Source organism: Neofelis nebulosa, chromosome 5 (genome assembly GCF_028018385.1).
Source record: "Neofelis nebulosa isolate mNeoNeb1 chromosome 5, mNeoNeb1.pri, whole genome shotgun sequence".
NCBI lineage: Eukaryota > Metazoa > Chordata > Mammalia > Carnivora > Felidae > Neofelis > Neofelis nebulosa.
Window position 1 is genome coordinate 77,603,836 of NC_080786.1, and position 20,960 is coordinate 77,624,795.

At 38.3% G+C, this 20,960-nt stretch overlaps 1 protein-coding gene across 3 annotated transcripts; it reads right to left on the bottom strand.

The window, feature by feature from the left end:
• Window positions 1–222: 222 nt before the first annotated feature.
• Window positions 223–19,059, bottom strand: TRA2B (transformer 2 beta homolog). Of its 3 annotated transcripts, none has more exons than XM_058730756.1 (9): window positions 18,854–19,059; window positions 7,281–7,414; window positions 6,054–6,216; window positions 5,002–5,190; window positions 4,657–4,772; window positions 3,467–3,550; window positions 1,676–1,735; window positions 1,123–1,193; window positions 223–644 (listed from the first exon to the last, which is right to left on the bottom strand). In XM_058730756.1, exons 1-9 carry the CDS (start codon window positions 18,887–18,889, stop codon window positions 634–636), a joined length of 864 nt encoding a protein of 287 aa, XP_058586739.1. In that variant the 5' UTR covers window positions 18,890–19,059; the 3' UTR covers window positions 223–633. The 3 variants fall into 3 exon arrangements, with proteins under 3 accessions (XP_058586739.1, XP_058586738.1, XP_058586740.1); XM_058730755.1 differs by having other exon boundaries at window positions 1,123–1,196; XM_058730757.1 differs by lacking the exon at window positions 7,281–7,414 and having other exon boundaries at window positions 1,123–1,196.
• Between the last annotated feature and the right edge of the window lie 1,901 nt (window positions 19,060–20,960).

Here is a 20,960-nt window from a genome sequence, read left to right on the forward strand (position 1 = left end):
TTACATAAAGGCTGACAAATCCACATTTATATAAGCATTAAGCATTTGCTGTATTGAAAGTTCCTTAGTTCTAATACTAGCAGTACAGGGTTACAAAGCATAATTTTTAACACTTAGTTGCAGGTATATTAAGTATAGTATGTTTCATGGATTGGAGGAAAATGGGTATTTTTGTCTTGAAATTTGCTACTGACAACCTAATCTGAACAGTTCTGCTAAGCATTAATGTTAGAAAGAAAAGTAAAAACCAAACTTTATTGTTGCTTTTTACCATATGGTAGCATTTTACACACAGGCTTCGATCTTCAGAATACCCTGGATTCAGTAGAAAAACCTTTTAAATGAAGTTTTGTACAATAGAAACTTCTCAGCAGTCAAAATTTAGACTGTAAAAAAATACATGCAAAACATACTTTTCTGAAAACACTTAACTTTGAACAAAGCACCGAACTACACAAATGCAGAATGAAAACAGCATTTCAACTCCACCAAAAGTAGTCATCATAAAAGGTGTAAAAGTCACCTAACTTCACTAGGCACTGTTCACTTTTTAAACAGGAGACAATAAAAATATTGTCCACAAACAATATCCCAACTCTAGGGTAAATTTCAGAAAGTCTTCAACTTCATGCTTTAATAGCGACCTAGGAAGAAATAATAGTGTTTCAGTAATGAAGTACATTTATCAAACATATTTTAATGTTGAGACTTTTAGACTATTCTACCATTAGAAAATTCTATGCACCAGATTCTCTACAGGGAAACTAGAGAAAGACCCCTTTCACACAAGAGTTACATTAGAAATCAAAGAACAAATGTTAAACAATAGAAATAGCTGGGAAGTCTAACTCAAGAGCCAAGGTTTTAAAGTCACTCAAATTTTCCTTGCTATACAAAACTTGCAAGCACTCCTAGAAAGAAAAGCTACAAATGGTGACCAGAATATGTTTATATTTCAATTAGTAACAAGAATGAGAGATTCCAAGGAATTGTTTGCATATACTTTCTTGAACCCTCACACAACTGAGGGGCAGGAGAGACTATAAATACAGATAAAACTACTTGAATTAACCCATTATCTGCTGTGGTTTGATAAACAAAAAAATCAAGTTAAAAACTTACGAGGTGAGTATGATCGAGACCTAGAACGTGATCTGTATCCTCCACGACTATAGTAAGGAGAAGGTGACCGCCTTCTGTAAACAAATGTCAAGACCGTCTAAGACTCACTCCACAAAGTTAGACTAGATGACATATACAACTTTCAACAGTCATGGTATTTCAAAGTCCGTTTTAGTCCTGATAATAAAACCACTATTCCTAACCACACCATCATGAACCAACACCCGAACAAATTTTACTAGTACTTCAAAGTGGTTTTGTTTTGTCAAAGACAGAGTGACTTGAATATTCACTTGCTTATCCTGAGATGATCATTAAAAGCTAACAAAACCTCAACAGTACAAGAAGATACCCTAGTGTAAGCCTAATTCACGTCTGTAAACACACACATGGAGTCGTATACAGTCCCTGGTTTCAGTTACAGAATTTTTGTATTTCATACAATCTAATTTGTGTGACGCAACTTATAATTAACCATCAAAATACTTGTAACTAAATCTTTTATGTGAGCCATCTTACTGTTGTGTAGATTTAAAATCCTCTCCTGCCATACCTGTAAATCTGATCCCTGTCTTGAGCAGCTCTCCATCCTCCTCCTCCTCCACCTCCTCCTCTGTGAAGGCAGAAAAGTAACACATACTCATTTTTTAAGTTTTAAAAACAATGTATTACTAATGTAGTAAAGTTAGAACTCCCACAGAGAAGTGAAAGGTAGTTTTCTGGTAGTAATTAAGGGGCTACATTTGCCACCCTTTTAACAAACTGACATAGAGCTCTCTCTGGTGGCTAAACTGAGTATCAGAACAAACATTTCTAAAGTAAATGCTCATCTGAATAAAAATCAAACCTAAGACCTTAATCTTCCCATGCTCTGCAATCAATCTCTTAAAGTCCCATATAATTGGGCGCCTAGGTGGCTGAGTCAGTTAAGCGTTGGACTTTGGGTCAGGTGATGACCTCATTTTGTGGGTTCAAGCCCCCGTGTCTGGCACTGCACTGACAATGTGGAGCATGCTTGAGACTCTCTCTGCCCCTCCTTGCCTTGCACTCTCAAAATAAACTAAAAATATGTTCTCTCCAAGAGAGATTTTGCCAGGGATAAAATCCTGGACAATTGCACGCTTTAGGACTCACTTCCACATTCAACTTCTTTAAATATTCCAAACAGCATACAAAAAAAAAGACATTTACATATCAATACCACACCCCAAAGTAAGGTTAAGGAATCATGGTTAGCTGTTGTGGTCAATACTTATTGCACAATTTCCATTTTCACAAGCAATACAGGGTCTAAATTACCTGCTGCTGCTGAACTGAAGAATTTTACTTCATTTTTACCCTCAAAAGTATTCTCAGTATGATAGGTATTTCCCTAACCCCCTAAAAAAAGTCACCAATATTTAATAATAAACTCCGGGGGGGGGGGGGTTCCTGTGTGGCTCAGTCAGTTATGCATCTGATTCCCTGATCTTAGCTCAGGTTGTGATCTCACCGTTCCTGGGATCAAGCCCCACACTGGACTCTGGGCTGACAGTGCAGAGCCTGCTTGGGATTTTCTTTCTGCCTCTCCTCTGCTTGTGCTCACTCACTCTCAAACTTAAAAACAAAACCCACCACCACCTATCTAGGGGTGCCTGGGTGGCTCAGTCAGTTAAGCATCTTGGTTTCCACTAAGGTCATCATGATCTCACAGTTTTTGAGTTTGAGCTCTGTGTCAGGCTCCACACTATCAGAGAATCCCTCCTCTACCTCTCCCCAGTTTGTGCAGGCTCTCTCAAAATAAATAAAACTTACAATACACACACACACACCAACCATTGTTACACTAAATTATCGTCCTTCAGTAGTTACTTCTTTGGATTCTTCTAAGACTTAGTTTTCCCTGTCTCCCTAGTGCATCACACATTATAGACACACAAAAAAACCAAAAAACAAAAACAAAAACCCACCCAAAGAAAAAAACCACTTGCTAAAGCAGTAACTTTAAAAATGTAGCATATGGAACTTGTCTTAAAAACAAAACAAGCACAAAAAAGTGGAAAATCTAAACTATGGTCTAAAATTTTGATTCTATTGTCACGTTCAAACCAGGGATTTCAGTTGGTTTACAACTTGACGTTTAAAAAGAAATATACACGTTAAGTTAAATTAACAAGACACGTAACCTTAAAATCTAGTTTAAACTCTAGTCCTAGATTTCTTAGTATAAAAAGTGATTTTATCAAAGACTAAAATTTACATATAGCGCTGCCTTAAGTTATGTTGCAATTGATTCAGGAGAGGAGAGAATACGTATTTCCTTCAAAATTTTAACAACTTAAACCTCATATTGTGGTAAACTTACCTGTATGATCTGCTATAGTAGTCTCGGTCATCATAGCCTCGATCATATCCTCGGTCATAGTAATCCCGACGGCGTGAACTTCCACTATGAATAAATGATATAGCTTCATAAAATACCATGTGGTCTTATCTTTGTACATATGACTTTTACTGTTTAAACTGTTCAGACAATAGCAGCAGCATGGCTTATTTGGGTCTTGTGAGCCACACAGCTGAGCTCTAAGGACATAACTGGGCAACTGCTTCGAGTTATAACCTCTTTACTCTCGTCTATTGGGCAAAAATGAAGGTATCTACTAATTCCCTAATTATTAATTCACAGACAGGCCTTTTCTAACAGAGAAGTTAACTAGGCAAGTAGCATTATTCCGGTTTAAATTTTCACGGATATCGGATAAACACTGTCCTTTCTCTGCCCTTACAATATACATAAATGTATTTTAAAAATCTTTTGGAATACACATTCTGCTAACATGCTTCCAACTAAAAGTCATTTGCTAATAAAGCCCACATATTTCCCTAGAGGAAGAGAAAGTAAAATCATTATTTGGAGAATGTGATTTGAGGGGGAAAATAAAAAGGGGAGACCAACACAGATTTTTGTCAATTTAAACACCGAGGAGGACAAGAGAGAAGCAGCCTATCACAGTCCAATGCATAAACTGAAGTCTACTGTTTAACAAAGCTAAAAAATGCACTTGAGTAGGATTTGTTCCATACCTGACTTTACATAGAATACTTAAGATTTCCTTATGGGAAAAATGGTCTAATCAAGAACATTAATTACCAAGCAAAGCCAGATATATGGCATTTCTGTATGATATGGTGGGATGTCCTCTCTCAGTCTGCAGCACAAACACAATGTTCCCACTGAATATGTTCTATTTAATACAGTTTTAGCTAGTTAAAACAAAACAAAACAAAACACACAAGATGGGGTGCCTGGGTGACTCAGTTAAGTGTATGCTGATTTTGGCTCAGGTCATGATTTCACCATCTGTGGGGTAGGCTCTGTGCTGACAGCATGGAGGCTGCTTGGGATTCTCTCTCTCCTCACTCTCTCAAGATATAAACTTAAAAACACAGGGAAAATGATTTATACTGTGTCAGGACTGGATGAAATGCCAAAGATTCCCCCTAGTACACGTAGTTGTTAGAGGAAACAAACTCAGCTATCAATCTTAAACTTACTAGGTAGGTCTTCCCATGTAAATTCCCGGTGTTGGGGTATGTGGTCTTTTTGTTATAGAGAAATCAACTCTGATCCTACGTCCATCAAGCTCCATTCCATTGGCACGCTCCTTTGCCTTCGAAAGATGTATTGAAAGTTATTATATACACCCTGGACAAAGCCACAAACTGTCCAATAACAGTAAGATATACTTTTATGAATACTTAGAAATAAGATTAATAAAGAACTATAAATATACCCTATTTACAATGTAAAAGCAAAAATTATCCTTATTCAAGTTCATTAGTAGTTGGAAGTTAACAACAGGACTTATTTTACAAGGATACAGGTGAATTTTTACTTACTTCCTTGGCATCATCTACATTTTCAAAATACACAAAGGCAAATCCTCTTGACCGTCTAGACTGCTGGTCATATACAATAGACACATCTGCAATGGGGCCATATTTCGAGAACACTTCTCTTAGATCTCTTTCTGTAGTGTACAAGCTCAATCCAAACACTCCAAGACAACAGTTGGGATCAGGATTTGCCTAGAAATGGAAAGATGAAGTTTACACTTTAAAACTTATAAACCGAAGCTAAGAAATGTCACTAACAGTGAAAGTAGGGAATAAGTAATTAAAATTAGTAACTAGTATATTATAGCAATAGCCACAAGCATTAAGAATGGGCAGAAAAGACTCCAAAAACAACTTCAACCTCAGAATTAAACAAGGGGGGGCGGGAACAGTGACTTCTATTTGTGAATACCAAACTGGCAGTTTTGTGAGAGGATATTAAAGGGCAAGTAGCCCAAGGGAGTCACCTAAGATTTATTCTACACGTAAGAATAATTAGAATAGCATTATCTCTATAAGCCAGAGGAAAAAAAAGTCAGGGAAAAGCCTTAGTACCCAAAATAAACTCACTTAAAATTAAATGGAATAACCAAGAGAGTGTTTTGATGAGTTACACCGTCCCAATATTTTGCTTACATGTGACTGACAGCCCTAACATAGAAAATACCTTTTGTTTTTAAAAAAAAAAATTTTTTTAAACGTTTATTTATTTTTGAGACAGAGAGAGACAGAGCATGAACGGGGGAGGGTCAGAGAGAGGGAGACACAGAATCTGAAACAGGCTCCAGGCTCTGAGCTGTCAGCACAGAGCCCGACGCGGGGCTCGAACTCACGGACCGTGAGATCATGACCTGAGCCAAAGCCAGACGCTTAACCGACTGAGCCACCCAGGCGCCCCAGAAAATACCTTTTAAAGAGACATTACTCAGAACACAAGGAGACTCTAAGGAACTCATGTGTTCACTGCTGAAAGTCCAGTGTCAAATATAATCAGTTCTAATTTCAAAACAGAAGAGACAAAGTCCATTGCTTTAACAACAATTTTGTCATCTTACCCGATTCCCAACATGACGCCTGCGAGTAGACATGGGAGAATGACTGTGGCTATGCCGTCTTCGATAATCTCGACTATAAGACCTGCTACGGGATCGTCTATGGGAGCGGGACCGAGATCTTGATCTTGTGTAATGCCTTCGTGAACTTCTTCTGGATCTAGACCTGTTAAGACAAAGGTTTCAAGAGTATAACTAATTAGCTGACAATAAGATAGTTTCCAATTCTTCTAATAATCTATTCTAGGGTTAAAGTCCAAAAGGCGAAACATAATCCAGACATGGGATCAAGACTTTTCTGCTGTATCTACAGTCATCTCAACTCTACTAGGAAGAGCTCCAAAACCACTACTTGCTCTCTTCCATTTCTTAAAATAATTAAGATAAAGGAGATCAGAATTACATACTCAAGATCAATTAACATACTCAAAAAAAAACCTTGATAATCATAAAACATGCAGCACTTCACACTAGCTTAATTTGTGCCCACCTTCCCCCTCAGAATACCACCCTGTTTTTTTTCGGCTTCTCCCACTTATGCCCACCATTCACTTAAGATAAAATCACCATCACTGTAAGTTTTCTCCAGCAGTGTTTTAAAACCAATCAATTGCTCCTAACTGTAGTGATCATATGAACTGTCATCTAAACCAGACAGGACACATTGTAAGAGAGAAAAGAGGTGCAGTTAATTATGCCTGACAATAGGCATAAACTGGGGCTGTCCTGGGCAAACAAGGATGTGTAGCCTACTCTTGACCAACATTTAAAAAAAAAAAAAAAAAAAAAAAAGTGCGCTGTGTTAAGGTATTATTTTTGTTTTATACACATGTATATAATATTAGACTACACCTACTTATCAAGAATTAGTTATGAAAGCCAATGTCCTGCAGTCTGTCATACTTAAACTCCTAGTGAATCCTCACAATTCTCAAGAACTAGTATTACTAACTTGCCTTTTAAAGATAAGGAAGCTAAGGTGGAAAAAGGTTAAGTAATCTGCCCAAGCCAGAAAAAATAGAGGTAAGATTTGAACCCTAACGCCAAAAGCCCAGGTTCTTAAAACCACTTAGTCTTCTATCCCAGAACTTATGATTAAGTTCATTACTAGTACCAATATTAAATAAGCCAACAAATGATCCAACCCTCTCTATCTTCCTAATTTACAAAGCACACACCAATTTCAAAGCTAAGAGTAACAGAAGAAAATCCCAAGACAGTCTTTCTTACCTAGATTCAGATCTGGACCTGGACTTTGATCTGGAACGCCTGGAATCTTCCTTGGAGCGAGACCTTGCAGGGGTATGCCTTGCAGATTTCCCAGATCCATGAGCACTTCCACTTCTGGAAGCAGAACGGGATTCCTACACGTAGATGTCAAAAGTTTAATTTGTATACTTTCTGGGCAACTTTAAAAACAAATAAGCTGCTGTGAGATAAATGGTGAGGGAAAGCAATCCCCTTCCAAGATAAGAAAACATAGGTAAGGGCAGGAACTGAATATACCTCATATATTTACATTGCTCCAACTGACATAAGCCAATTTACTTGAACTTCCACCTTTCCTGGAGCAGGGATAAGAATTAACTGACCCCACTCTCCTCAGAAAGGGGTGCCAAAGCCAAGCAGTTAAGGGAACTGTCCAAGGATTGTGTTTTGGGATTGTTACTCCATAAAGACTAGGGTAAGAAAGAATCTTATTAACTATGACACCTATATCTTATACCTATTTTCAATCAAGTTGCCATCAATAAAACAAAACCCTATGAAAATCATAAAACTTACTTTAAAATGCTTTTGATTTTTTTCAGAAGACCTCACACTTCTCAAGTTATATTTATTGAGTGGGAAAAGAGGCAAGGACGATCAGTTTCAAGTCCTAGCAAAAGGTAGAAACCTAGTAGAAAGGACCAGCTTGAAAGATACTAGACCCTAATTCCACCTAACCATGGTAGGAGGCCCTTAAGAAGCTCAAATAAAGCAACCAGATGGAGCCACAGCAGAAAAGGCAGTGAACTGTGCAGAAGAGTAGATAGTGCCAGAGATCTAGAGCCTCCTCAGCTAAATGGAGATGAACCATGGCAAACTGATGGGGATTAGGGAGTAAGTAGCTAGGAAAGTTAACATATTAAATCAGGGGCTCCTATCTAGGCTAAGGAAGGGAGAGTTCAGAATTGTATGTGAAAAAACCAAAGTCTAAGTAAGTATATACTGTATAGCCATAGCGTTCCCAATCAAAACTAGACTAGCTGATAGTTAAGTGACACAGTAAGGAAGATCTCTAAAGAAAGCAGCAAAGAGAATGGATAAAAAGGGTTGACTAGCTCATCAATGAGCAAAAGCACAGCCAACTTATCAGTATAAAAAGCATACATTTAAAGTAACTGAACCAAGGAGATGTTCTGCCAATGCACCAAAACAGACAAAAAAACCCAGTGGATTCAGAGGAGAGAGAACAAAGCCACTCAGTCTGATAGCTAACTAAGGTATCAGCAGCTAGCAAGACAACCCTCATTTTAGGTTATCCAATTTAATGCAAATTAAAAGGCATAAAGTCTGGTGAGTCTTTCTACCCAAGACAGAGCAGAAATGGCCAGATTCAAGAGGACCCAACATTACTATAGGGGTAATAATCTATGTCGAAGCTACTGGATAAAAATGATCACAGAGACCTCCCTGTGTGGTAGACTTTCAGAATATTCTGGCCATTCTTGAAAGGATAGAAGAGGATTATTTTAAATTACAGTTCATCAAACCTTTTTGGAATATGTTCTGTGGTCTACAGCATAATGGGAAAAAATTTATATGCAATACAGAAGAAACTGAGTTTGAAGTTTAGAACAGGAAAGAGAGTAACTCTGCCAGTAAAAGGAGTTCTGGTCATTAGGCCTGACAACTCTAGAAACTTCCCTAGTAAGATTTTAGTCAATATAAAACATGGAAGGGACATGGAATGTGACAGCGTCCTCTCCTTCCCCTGGAGTGACTATAAAGAAATTCAAGGAAAAAGAGGATACTATTATTAATGAGAACAGCTGCCTTTAACAAGGAATGGTTAAAGGGTGCACTGCATCTTAGGGGACCCCAATTAATCTCTTGGGGTTCTCTGGCAGAGAGACATTTAATACTCTGCACAGAGACATTTAAAAGCACACTCCACCTCCCTCCTCTTCTTGGACAAAGTTCTCAAAAATAGTGGTGTGGTTTCTGACATCTTTACCTCAGGCAAAAACTAATCTAGAAGCAAAGAGATAAATTGAGACCCCCTAAATTAACTGTCTTTGTTTATCTCAATGCTAGAAAAATTACTTCATGGAATGATTATATAGCTTTTAGTGGAAACCAAAAGAAAACAATTTACCCTGGAAAGGAGAGCAGAGTGCTCAAATAGCTCACAGTAACAGTTAAAAGATTATCAATCAAGTAGTTAAATCCATCAGCCTAGGAATCAAAATACAAAGGAAAAAAGAGTGGAAAGTCAAGATCTCTTTTTAAGCCTCTGGCTTCATTAAGCAGAAAAGCCTTATTCTAACCTGCGTTACCAGTCGGTCCACTGAGAGAAGAGACAGCACTTTTAGCCTAGGTCATAAGCCTTATGAAGCTTCTCATGAATTTCTAGTAATCTCTAGGGTCAAAGATACAGTATCTACGAAATTATGAGCTTTTTCTCTCAACCTCTAAAATTAACTATCTGCAGACATATTTTGTAAGCAATCATTTCTTAGACCAGGAATAGGGGAAACACCAGCCAGAATCCAAAGATTTCCCCTTCTACACTAACATTTGGTTAGGCTAACACCTAAATAATGCCTCCTCCTCCCTTTCTGGTCAGGAATATTTCTTAAAGAATTTAAACCCCTTTACGGTTATGTTAGCCATTAGCTATTTTGGAAATACACATTCAAGGAAATTTAGCTCGAGAAAAAAAAATGAGACCTAAAATTATTAGCCAAATCTAAAAACAAAGTTAACTTTAAACCTTAATCCACAGGCAAATCTGCAAACCCAGCTGGGAAACCTCCACAGAAGGAAAACTTGAAGTCCACTCTTAGGGCTAAAAGTTTTAAGTGTCAGCACATTTAAACCGTACCAAAAACACTTCTCTGGACATCAATACCTCAAGAAAAAGGATCATGAACTTACAATTAGCATAAATAACAAAGCCAAAAAATTCCCTGAATTTCTGCTCAGGGAATCATTTCTGTAGACTGGATCTTAGTCATATTCTAATATACAACTTAAAGGGAACATGTCACAAAAACTAACTCAGCCTTTCAACAAAATACCTTTTTCTGCATCTTCCTATTCTGAGCATGACAGTATCTTAGAAAAACGTTTTGAAAGAGATAAAGGAAACCAGAAGATCTGGAACCATCAAATCATTAGGTTTCTCCTGTATTAGAAACTGGATGCAGTAAATTAGATTTAACAGTGGCTCTTAGAGGTATACAGTAAACCTACACAGCATTTAAAAATACAAGTCCCTAAACTAGAGCTTATTCTAATAACTTTGGAGTTCATCTTCTACATTTGTTAAAAGCACCATACATGTTTTTAATGCTAAGTCTCATTGATTTACTCAATTTCAGAAATTTTAGGCTTCCTACCTACTGATTTCTCTTGGTGAAATTATCTTTGTGGAACCTTGTTTCTCTCGTTTTCTCTGCTCCACCTGCCCCAGGACAAGAGGCCTGTCTCCCTCTTACTTCCCCAATAGGCAGAGCAGGGCTGAGAGGAGGCACTGTCAAACTCAAAGATGCCTTGGGGGGGGGGGGGGGGGGATGGGTGGGGCGGGAAGAGAAGAAAACCCTGAATGGATGCAATGGTCTATGGGCATCAGCGTTTATTTTTACCATACATCTATCCAAGCTTAGGCCATATAATTCCAAAGTGCTTTCTTTCCATTTAGAGGATTAATAGGTTTTTCCTCTTTTAGACCCCAAGGGCCTTTCAGGAATTCATGGACTTGAACAGAAAGTATCAATTCACCTCTTTTTTACCTCAGCTCTCTGCCTAATCTGTAAGTAATTCAGAGCGCAAAATTAACGTTATTAGTTTATACGTGGCAAAATTTACAAACCAGTAAAGCAAATGCTGGAAACTACTATGAATTGAGAATAATTTTCTTCTCCTTGCAAGGCAGAAATAATTATAAAAAGCACAAATTTCATATTGACAACTGGCCCTAAAATCCTAGAAGATAGATCCTTTTAGATATGTAATTTAAACCACTTTTTCCAAGAGCTAGAAGACCTGACAACTCTGTTTTTTTAGGTTGTCTTCATTTCAGGAAGAAGTGATACCCTTGGCTTTCCCAACAGAAAACAACTACTGGTTAGCTACCACTGGGTATTATTTTGACAGTTCACTTGTCCTATCCAATAGAAAGTAACATTTCGCTAACCATCATATTCTTTTATTCAACTAAAACAAAACACACGGAAGGGGAAAGGACAGACCTTTAGGGTTTATTTTTCAAAGTAAGTGGTGGGAGTGAGGAACCAAAACTAAGTTACTTTATAATCTATACCTCTCACGTCATTGTAACAGTTAAACTTTAACAGCAGCAAATGAGAAAAAGGGAATAGAGCAGTTTTCTGAACTACCACTATTGCCACTTTGAGTTAGAGATCCTGTTCACTTATGTGACCCACCTCATTGTAAGGGAAGCTAATATATTTTTAGCAGTAATCCTAGTCATTCAACTGGAACAGGCATTAAACAGAAGAAAAGAATCATCCTTGTGAATTTAGAACCTGCATCTTAAAGTTAGGGCCTAATTGGTCATAGGTTTCCCCTATGCCATCTAGAAAGAATTTTCATAAATGCCAAAAGGAACTATCCTCTTCACTGGTTTGCTTCTATAACCATCCTGGTGACATTCTTTGGGAAAACTACAACAAACTTAGAAAACATTCTACTATATATTGCTCAGTACTAAAAGATAGGGGTCAATGAATTTTAAGAGTCCATGGAGGTGGCACAGACCACCAATCCCAACTCTGGAGGTACTCACTCATGGCCCAGGACCAGCAGCATTATACAAAAAAATCTAGAGAGACAACATGAAGCCAACTGTTACCCATGCTGGAGAGCTCATTCCTGCCTCATATTTGACTACAAAGGGTTATTTTTTAAAATTGCATTTCAATCATTTGACTAAGAAGTTAAAATTAGAATTACCTAATTTAAACGTTTCCCCTGGAAGGCACTTCTTTGCCCTGTATATATTTTCTTCTATTAAACAAATAATGCATGCATGTTTAGCAAAATATACAGGGACACATAAACAGACTAGTAATTACTTAGCGTAGTGCTTTCTGATTCCAGATTACTTCTTATCTTAACTTCATTTTTATTTCTTTTCTTCATTCTTCCGTTTCAAATTCTGACTTCTTTCATCTTCCCCACTTCACACAAATTGCTCAATATTCTACAAGTGGGACTTCTGGTCTGATAATTAGCATGCATTCTTTCTTTTATTTTTTCAAATTTCAGCTTCACTTATTCCTGAGCTTCAAATACTCATTTATAAAACTTGTCAAATGACGACTTCCGCATTTTCCTTCTTCAACATTAACCTTAATAGAAAAAGAACAGGATGAAGAATATTTTAAAACTCCAGGATAAAATCCAGTGCCAAAACTGAAACTAGAAAAAAAAAAAATCCCTCTTTTTGGATTAAAAAAAACAAAAACAAAAAAAACTCTAGAATATGCAGCTCAAAAAACTGGAACTAGCTTCCTGTTGGTTCTAAAATATACTAGGTAACCAACCTCATTCTCATTGTCTACTTCAGATAGATTTATCATGCTTAAGTTGAATGCGAAGTGCGCAACTGAACATTTGCTGTTCATCTAACATTTAAGAACTTTAATTACATTTCACACTTCTTACTTATTGTATTCATCAAGAGAATGTTAAGTGTCAAAAGCACAACTCTAGTCAAAAAGTGACACATTAATACAAAAGTGCAAGAAAGGAAAGCACGGACAATTCATTTGTACAATGATGACAAAGCTCAGGGCTGGACAGGTTTACAAATTGTGACTTGTCTAGATAATAAATAAGGTAAAGATATGTAATGTCACACATTTTTGTACTGCATAAAGAGCTCCGTAGAAGACAATGTCAGGGAATCAGAAAATTTGGACTAAAATGCTCAAAACCCACCCCTAGAAAGCTGCTCTAGTGAAATTTTAAATATGAATGGTCCGACTACTAAATTTAGCACTAGAACCATAAAAAGACAAAATCAGATCAACCAACTACTGTATCCAAGTAGTTATGAAAGAAAGCAAACGAACTTGAATCCAACAGTGAGGTTTTCAAAGAATTTTTTTGTGAATTCCCCCTCAATGAACAAACGTATTAAAATCTTATGCAGTCCAAAGGAGAAATCCTACTTTTTAAGGTGGCAATATTGGGAAAAAATTATAGCTCACCTCCTAAAATTAAAAAAAAAAAAAAAAAAAAAAAACCAAACCCAAAAACCAAAAAACTCAATCATCACTTAACAGATCAATAAAATGTAATAGTGTCTGTTCAACACCCTAAACAAAATAAATACTGCCTCACAAAACATTCTACTTCTCCCTGTTATCCTGTACCTCACCTGTACCTCACTTGTCAACAATTTACTAGTTTATTTTCTTTGGGGGTGATTGGGGCTAAAGCTTCCTTTAAAAAGAGAGAGAGAGAGAGAGACGGAGGGAGGGAGAGGGAGAGAAAACAAAGTCTTTATAACTTATGTGGGCATGAAGACAACCATGGCTATAGTGGCAAGTGTTGTGATGCCTTTCCTGAGAAAGTAAGCATAATTTTCAGTCTCGTTTTTTTGTCGCTGAAAGTCAATTATTGTTTAACCCAGGAAAAATTTTAAATAGCTTTTTAAGGGAATCACAATAATTGATTTCCTTTTAATATCCATCACTAAAATGTAATGGGATATGTTTGCTGGCAGCACAAATGTAATCGTGGAATCAGAATGCCCAAGCAGGTTTCCTCTTGGGGCCTCCTAAAGATAACATACAGAAACAGGGCTTTAGATGCACGAAATACTGGAATGGAGGCCAAAGCTCTATGTATTGGAACTTTTCAATATGGATGCCTTCCTGCTTTTATATTTTATTACCTCTTCCAAACCATCTTCCTCCTTTTATATTCAAAGACCAAAAAACATGTTGCTAGATAATGTAAATATTAGGTTTATTTTAACTCAACTACTGAGCTCAAGTGGCCACTTTAATAAAACCAGACAACCAACTACTGGGCTAATGTTATTGCCCATTTGGTGAAGAAATAAGCAGAAACTTACATCATCAACATAATTTTTTGTTAGAACTACTCTAGGGACTACAACTGAATTCAAATAACATTAAAAACATGTACAAATTCAGTAGGTTGCTAACAAGGCAATATTTAAAAAATTGGGATGAGACAAAGAAAAATTGGTTGATCCTGCTATATAAAGGTTAATGCTCATACTAATGGACTGTTTTTATTTTTCTGTAAACTCTACCAGAAGGTTGGGTGGAGAAAAATACTCCAAAGACAGAATATTTTCTGGAAGGGGGGAAAAAAAATCTGACTTACCTATATCAGTTTTAAGCCCATCTCTTGCATCAATAATATTGACTCTAAGAAGGGGCTCATGCATTCTGCAGTACTGGGCAGTCTATATTAATCAAAGTAGAAATCTGAAAATAACCTCCACACCCAATCCAAAAAGATTTTTGAGAATTTAGAAACTCAAATTTGCTATAGTGAACAACTTTTTTTGGCTTGCTTAAAAACAAGACTAAATGAAAACAAGATCTAAAATTCAATGTAACCCATACCCCAAAAAACTAAACTGGATAAAACACTTAAAATTCCTAAACACTAATCACTATCCCTTCTAGAAAAAATAATGAAATACAATTATGTATGAAAACTGAACATAACACAGAATGCTAAGGCTCTAAAATTACTTCTCTTGGGCAAAATGTTAACTATGAAAATATTAATATTTATCAATTAGGTTTCGGGCTTTGTTAGAGATAAAGGGGAAAGGTGAATGCTATTAATTAACATCTCACCATCTGAATTCCTCTTTAAAAAAACCGTAGTACTTACCTTGTTATCACTTGTAATTTCAGTTTGAAAATGCCACCTTCTAGTTCCAAACAACATTAAAACATTCTTAGTTAAAACCAAGAAAAATATTCTTCAACCTGGTTTTTTCAAGAGACTCATACCTAACCAGACTCACAGTGAAACAATGCAAACTATTTCCTTTCACTTGACATTAATTCAATCCTTTATTAAAGGAATGTGGTGCAATGGCTGCAATTCTTTAGAAAGAAATAGATTCAGATGGTTCAGTTTTTGGAAATCAGAATTCAGAGTTAGGGGCCAAAAACAAAGACTACAGAAAGACAACCCAAGATTAAGCAGAAGAGAAAAACTGCAGAAAGCTGAAAGGCAGTATGATGGGATGGTATCTGGATACTACTCATCTCCATAAAGAGTAAGACTAGATAATGTACCTACAGTGCAAACATTTCTACAGTAACTATAGCCAATATTCTACCAGAATATGTTCTTGAACTGCTTGCTATTGTAATCTTGACAGCAAGGCAGAAATTAAAACCACCTGTTCATATAATAGTGTTTCCTTATTTAGTTTCTGGATTCTCTAAGTATAAACTTATTTGTAGAAACTAAAGAAATTACATTCATTAGGAAGGCAGAGCATTAAACCAGTGTCAAGACCAAACACACAAACATCGCATACTCTAAATAGAATACTATGACCATTACCAGGCCTTAAAGATTACCCGCCTCAATATTGCTATGCACCTACAAACTAGCCACCAACAACTCTTTTTATGTTATTTGTCCATATTATGACATAACTGCTAGGACTTTTTGCAAAGGGGCTGACTGGTCAACCCTTTTCCCAAAAATATTTGCCAGCAACTTTTGGAAAGTACTAGAAAAGAAGTGAATTTGGAGATGAAAAGTATTTTATTTTGCACGGGTTTGCCTACATCAAATAAGTTAACTCTAGATAGAAACAGATTTTGAGTTAAATCGATCACATGAAAAAAATCTCACAATAAAGGTAAAAGCCACTCTGCTATAATAGTGTGACATGAACCACAAAAATTCTGCAACGTACCCTAACTATGCATTTAAAAGAAGATAAAAGGACACACTGAACAACAGTTCTGTTCGTATATTCATTCACCCAAAAAGTAAAACCCTATGGGTGACCAGATGGAGGACAATTTATCACACGCCTACATTCTGTTTAGGAAAGAAACTTCTGAAGTCTAAAGGACTGGGGGGAAAAAAAACTTCCAGAATTATGCTGGGGATATGGGAGTGTCTGGATTCTGGATAGCTAAATGAAGGGACAGGCTGGGGATGGGTGGGGTTCCAGCCAAACTAAAGAGATTTGTATTTTAAGTGATTACATTAATACAGATTAGGCTTGTTTTAATGATTTACGTTAACAGTTTGAAATGTTTGAGGGCCTAGAGCTGAATTAATTTTTCAGGCTTCAGAGAAGCTATTCATACCAAACATGTCCAAGATTATTACCCTGAATGCAACTTTTTCACTGCTTTCAGGCACTGTCAAAAGAAGGGTTTTTTGTTGTTTTTTTTTTATAGCCAGTCAGGCCTACTATATACATCATCATTTTTACAGCATTATATCTAATCTGTTCCATTAAGCTTCAGGGTTTTTGCCAGGCACTCTACGAATCCAAACTTTTTTTTTTAGGCCTATTCTAACCTCTTCAGTTTCCAATTCACCAATTGCAAAGCAATCTACACACAAAACAAATGCCAAACAAAACAACATAGAAGTATGCCACAACTTGAAAGTTTAGAAACCTTTCCAGGATCCAAGACTCTTACGTAAGAAATACATCAATTTCTAACATACAGCTTGAAATTATTTTGTAACTTTCCTTCCATAAGATTTTGGTGAATAAATCTACATAAATAAGATTATGGAAGAAAACAGATGTTCAAAAATGTCAAATTATTTGGATGACAACCTCTCTTGAACGGTCTCAAGCCAGGAACCTACTTCCAACAATTGTTTCCTCCCATATGTAAAATATGCCCAAATATTATTTTGGGGCAAGTTTCGTCTTCACAAGCACATGATTACAAGTAACATTAAGGTATGTTCAACTGAGAGCTTTTCTCAGAAACCAGCCATTTTGCATTCTCTCAATAGTGCAAATAGTACCCAATAATTGTTCAGAAAACAAAAGACATAAACTCATCATTTGCTTTCCAGTCCAAATACAGTTCAACAGTGTAGTCAACCGGCAGAAATCAGAAATCACAGCTTTAACCCTTTGTGCGCTCACTCCAAACTTTCTAACCATAAGAAAGCAAAGGTATAAAAATAATCGTACACGTTTTGGGATCAAAAGCCTTAGGGAAAAATGAAAAAAGCTAATATTCCTCTGAATAGGGGGTCAAGCCTGATTATCTCAGACCAAAATCAATCAGATTTAGCTCCCAAGTTAAACAGTAATTTCGACAACGTTCCAGGAGCTATGATAGAGGTTTCTAAAAATGCCTTTCTAATGAAAGGCCCCAAATCTTTTTACAAGAGTTTGCTAAGATACTTGAATAGATTTACCTGACGACTGTTACGGAGGTCTTACGATGGCCCTAGAAGAAAAAGAAAACCTACCAAACTGTAAAAGCACCCCCACGTATTCCTACCAAGTAAAAAATCAACTTCCTTCTTCAATAAAGTTCTCCACAACCTCGAATGTTAAGATTCTGGCAAGTTTTCTATTTTTGCATCATTGTTAGTACCCACAGCCTCGCAACCAGCTTTACATCACGTTTTTTAAGCCCGGAAACGGTCTTACTCCTCCAGTTAACATTCACCCAACTCCACGAGAGGTGGAGGCTTTAAAAAAGAAAAAGAAAAAGAAAAAAAAAGTGTACCAACAGAGTAGTGGTTCACAGATTTAGAATGCCTCAAAACAAAAGGAAATAACGGCGCCGCAAGTTGCCCGCCAGTTTCTCCTACACAATCCCGTGAAAAATACCTACTCCATTTAAGAAGAAAATCTCAGCGGCCTCGGGGTCTAGTCTATTCGGATACTCCGATAATGACTTAACGTTTGAAAGCACTTTCGGTATCAAAGAGAAACACTCCATTTAGGCCGAACACAAAGCGCGCGCGAAACCACCTCTATCGGGCCCAGAACTTGACTACCTCGGATTAGTTTCCCCCACCGTAAGAGAGGTCCTAAGAACTTCCTAGATTCCATCACTTCGGGGTCCACAGACGATCCTTTCTTAACCTAAACGCCGCCCTCTGAGTAGGTTGCCCCTCTTTCTCCCCGCCCCACACGGCCCACTGAGGCGCGGGCCCGCCTTGGACGCGCGGCTTCTCCGCCATTTTGTGCCTCTGGCAGCCCGCCCGGCCCGCCAGCCCAAGATGGCGGCAGCGAGGCTTCGCAGGAGAGCAACGGCGAAATGAGATACCGCTCCCCTCCCCCAACACCGAGGGGACGCAGCGGCCATTTTTAAGCTTTCCCCCTCTCGTAACGGAAAAAAACCGCCGTCTTGGGTAAGGAGCTACATAACCCCGCACGGCGGCCTCCTTCACGACTAAAGACACTCTCCGCAAGGGTTTTTTAGACCCAACTCCCTTCCTCCCCAGCCTCAGACTTCGGAGCCTAAATCGCCTCTGTCTCCAGGTCTGAGGCCGACGGGCCTGGAAGAGAAGCAAGCTGGGACCACACAGCCGCCCCCTGCACCATCTCTACGTACCCGCTCGCCGTAATTCTGCTCGCCGCTGTCGCTCATGACTCCTAGCTGCTATCGCCGCTCGACGTGCTTCAATCGAAGCTGCCAACCTCTTGCGCCTTCTATATAGAGGCTCCGCCGCAGCCTCGTAGAACGCACAAGTTCCCGAGCCGCTGAGTATCGAAGCGCTCCGCACCGCCTCCGCACGGGCTCTAAGTCTGCCGGACGTGACGCGGCTCTCCTTAACCCGGCCCCTCCCCCTTTCAGAACGCGCGCTTTCTTGGCTCCGCCCCTCCGCGCTCTGCCTCCTCTTTCTAGCGTGCCGCGTCCGGAACCGGACGTGACGTAAGTCCCGCACTTCGCGCGGCCCTACCCCTATCTTTGGGCCTCAATGAGGCGGGAAAGTGAGCGCGCTGGATGGTCTGACCAAGAGGTGGTCGCCAAGGGGCGCAGTGACACCAGCCACGCCTGAATGTTCTGGAACCTACCAGGGAAACTGTCGTGGCGGTGGGAGGGAGGAGATGCCCTCCTTTTCGCCCATCCTTGAGTCCTTTCTTCTGCTTTATGAGTTTTTGTCTTTTATTCTGCCTTCCTTTGGTTGGAGAGGGTGGATATCCGTATGCTAGGTTCCTTGCTTTACTTTGCATTTATTTAGCTTCAATTGTAGATGTTTTCTTCCTGAGTAAACTTTCATTTGAGCACCTATTAAATGCCAAAGGACTTTATCACATCTTGATGTGATGAAATCAGGCACAATCTCTCTATTCTGCAGAAGTTAGTGGTCTAGTGAGGGAGAACCGTTAAACACGTTTGTAAACTATGATTTTAAGTGCTAGAAGCATGTACTGCTATAATGATGTAACAGGAGGGAAGATTAATTCTGCTACCCCCCAACAGCATGATCTACAGTTGATTCTTTTTTTTTTTTTTTTTTTTTTTTTTAAGTTTATTCGTCTTAGGGTGCCTGGGTGGCTCAATGGTTTAAGTGACTCTTGGTTTCAGCTCAGGTCATGAGCTCATGTTTCATGAGTTCCAGCAGGCATTGAGCTCCATGCTGACAGTGCGGAGCCTGCTTGGGATTCTCTCTCTGCCCCTCCCCCACTTGCTCTCTCTGTCTCAAAATGAATAAACTTTAAAAAAAAAAACCCTACGTTTATTTGTTTTGAGAGAGAGGGAGCAGAGGAGGGGCAGAGAGAGAGACCGAGAATCCCAAGCAGGCTCTGTGATGCTAGTGAAGAGTCAGATGTGGGCCTTGAATTCTCAAACCATGAGACCATGACCTGAGCTGAGACCAAGGGACTGACAATTAACTGACTGAGCCACCCGGTGCTCAGCTAATTCCTACAGTTAATTCTTGAACAACATGGGTTTGAACTGCTCGGGTGCACTCCTAACTGGGATTTTGTTTTTTAATTTTTTTAAATATTCTTTTTTGAGAGAGAGAGAGAGACAGAGCATGAACAGGGGAGGGGCAGAGAGAGAGAGAGAGAGAGAGAGAGACAGAATCCAGAGCAGGCTCCAGGCTCTGAGCTGTCAGCACAGAGCCCTAAGCAGGGCTGGAACCCATGAACCATGAGATCATCACCTGAGCTATGGTCCAACGCTTAACTAACTGAGCCACCCAAGTGCATATAAATATAAGTATAAATATAAATATAAATATAAATATAAATATAAACAGTACTGTACTGTTCAGACCTTACTCACTGCACCTGTTATTTCCCCACCCATTAAAAAAGAAGTATGGTACCTGGCTGGTGATGCATTTTGATACCTGTAAGACCTGTGCACAATTCAAATGTTTTTTATTGTATTTACAGAACTGTGCAATCATCACCACAATTTTAGAACAGTTTCATCACCCCTGGAAAAAAAACCTGTACTCACTAATAGTCATTGCACATCTTCCTCTCCATCCTCCTCCTGCATCCCTCCCAGCTCTAAGGAATCTGAAATCTATTTTGCCTCTATACTTTTGTTTATTCTGGACATTTCATATAAATAGAACCATATAATATGAAGTCCTTTGTGACTGGCTTCCTTAACTTAGTGTAATGTTTTCAAGGTTCATCCATGTTGTAGCATATCAGTATTTCATTCCTTTTTATTAGTGAATAATATTTTATTATAT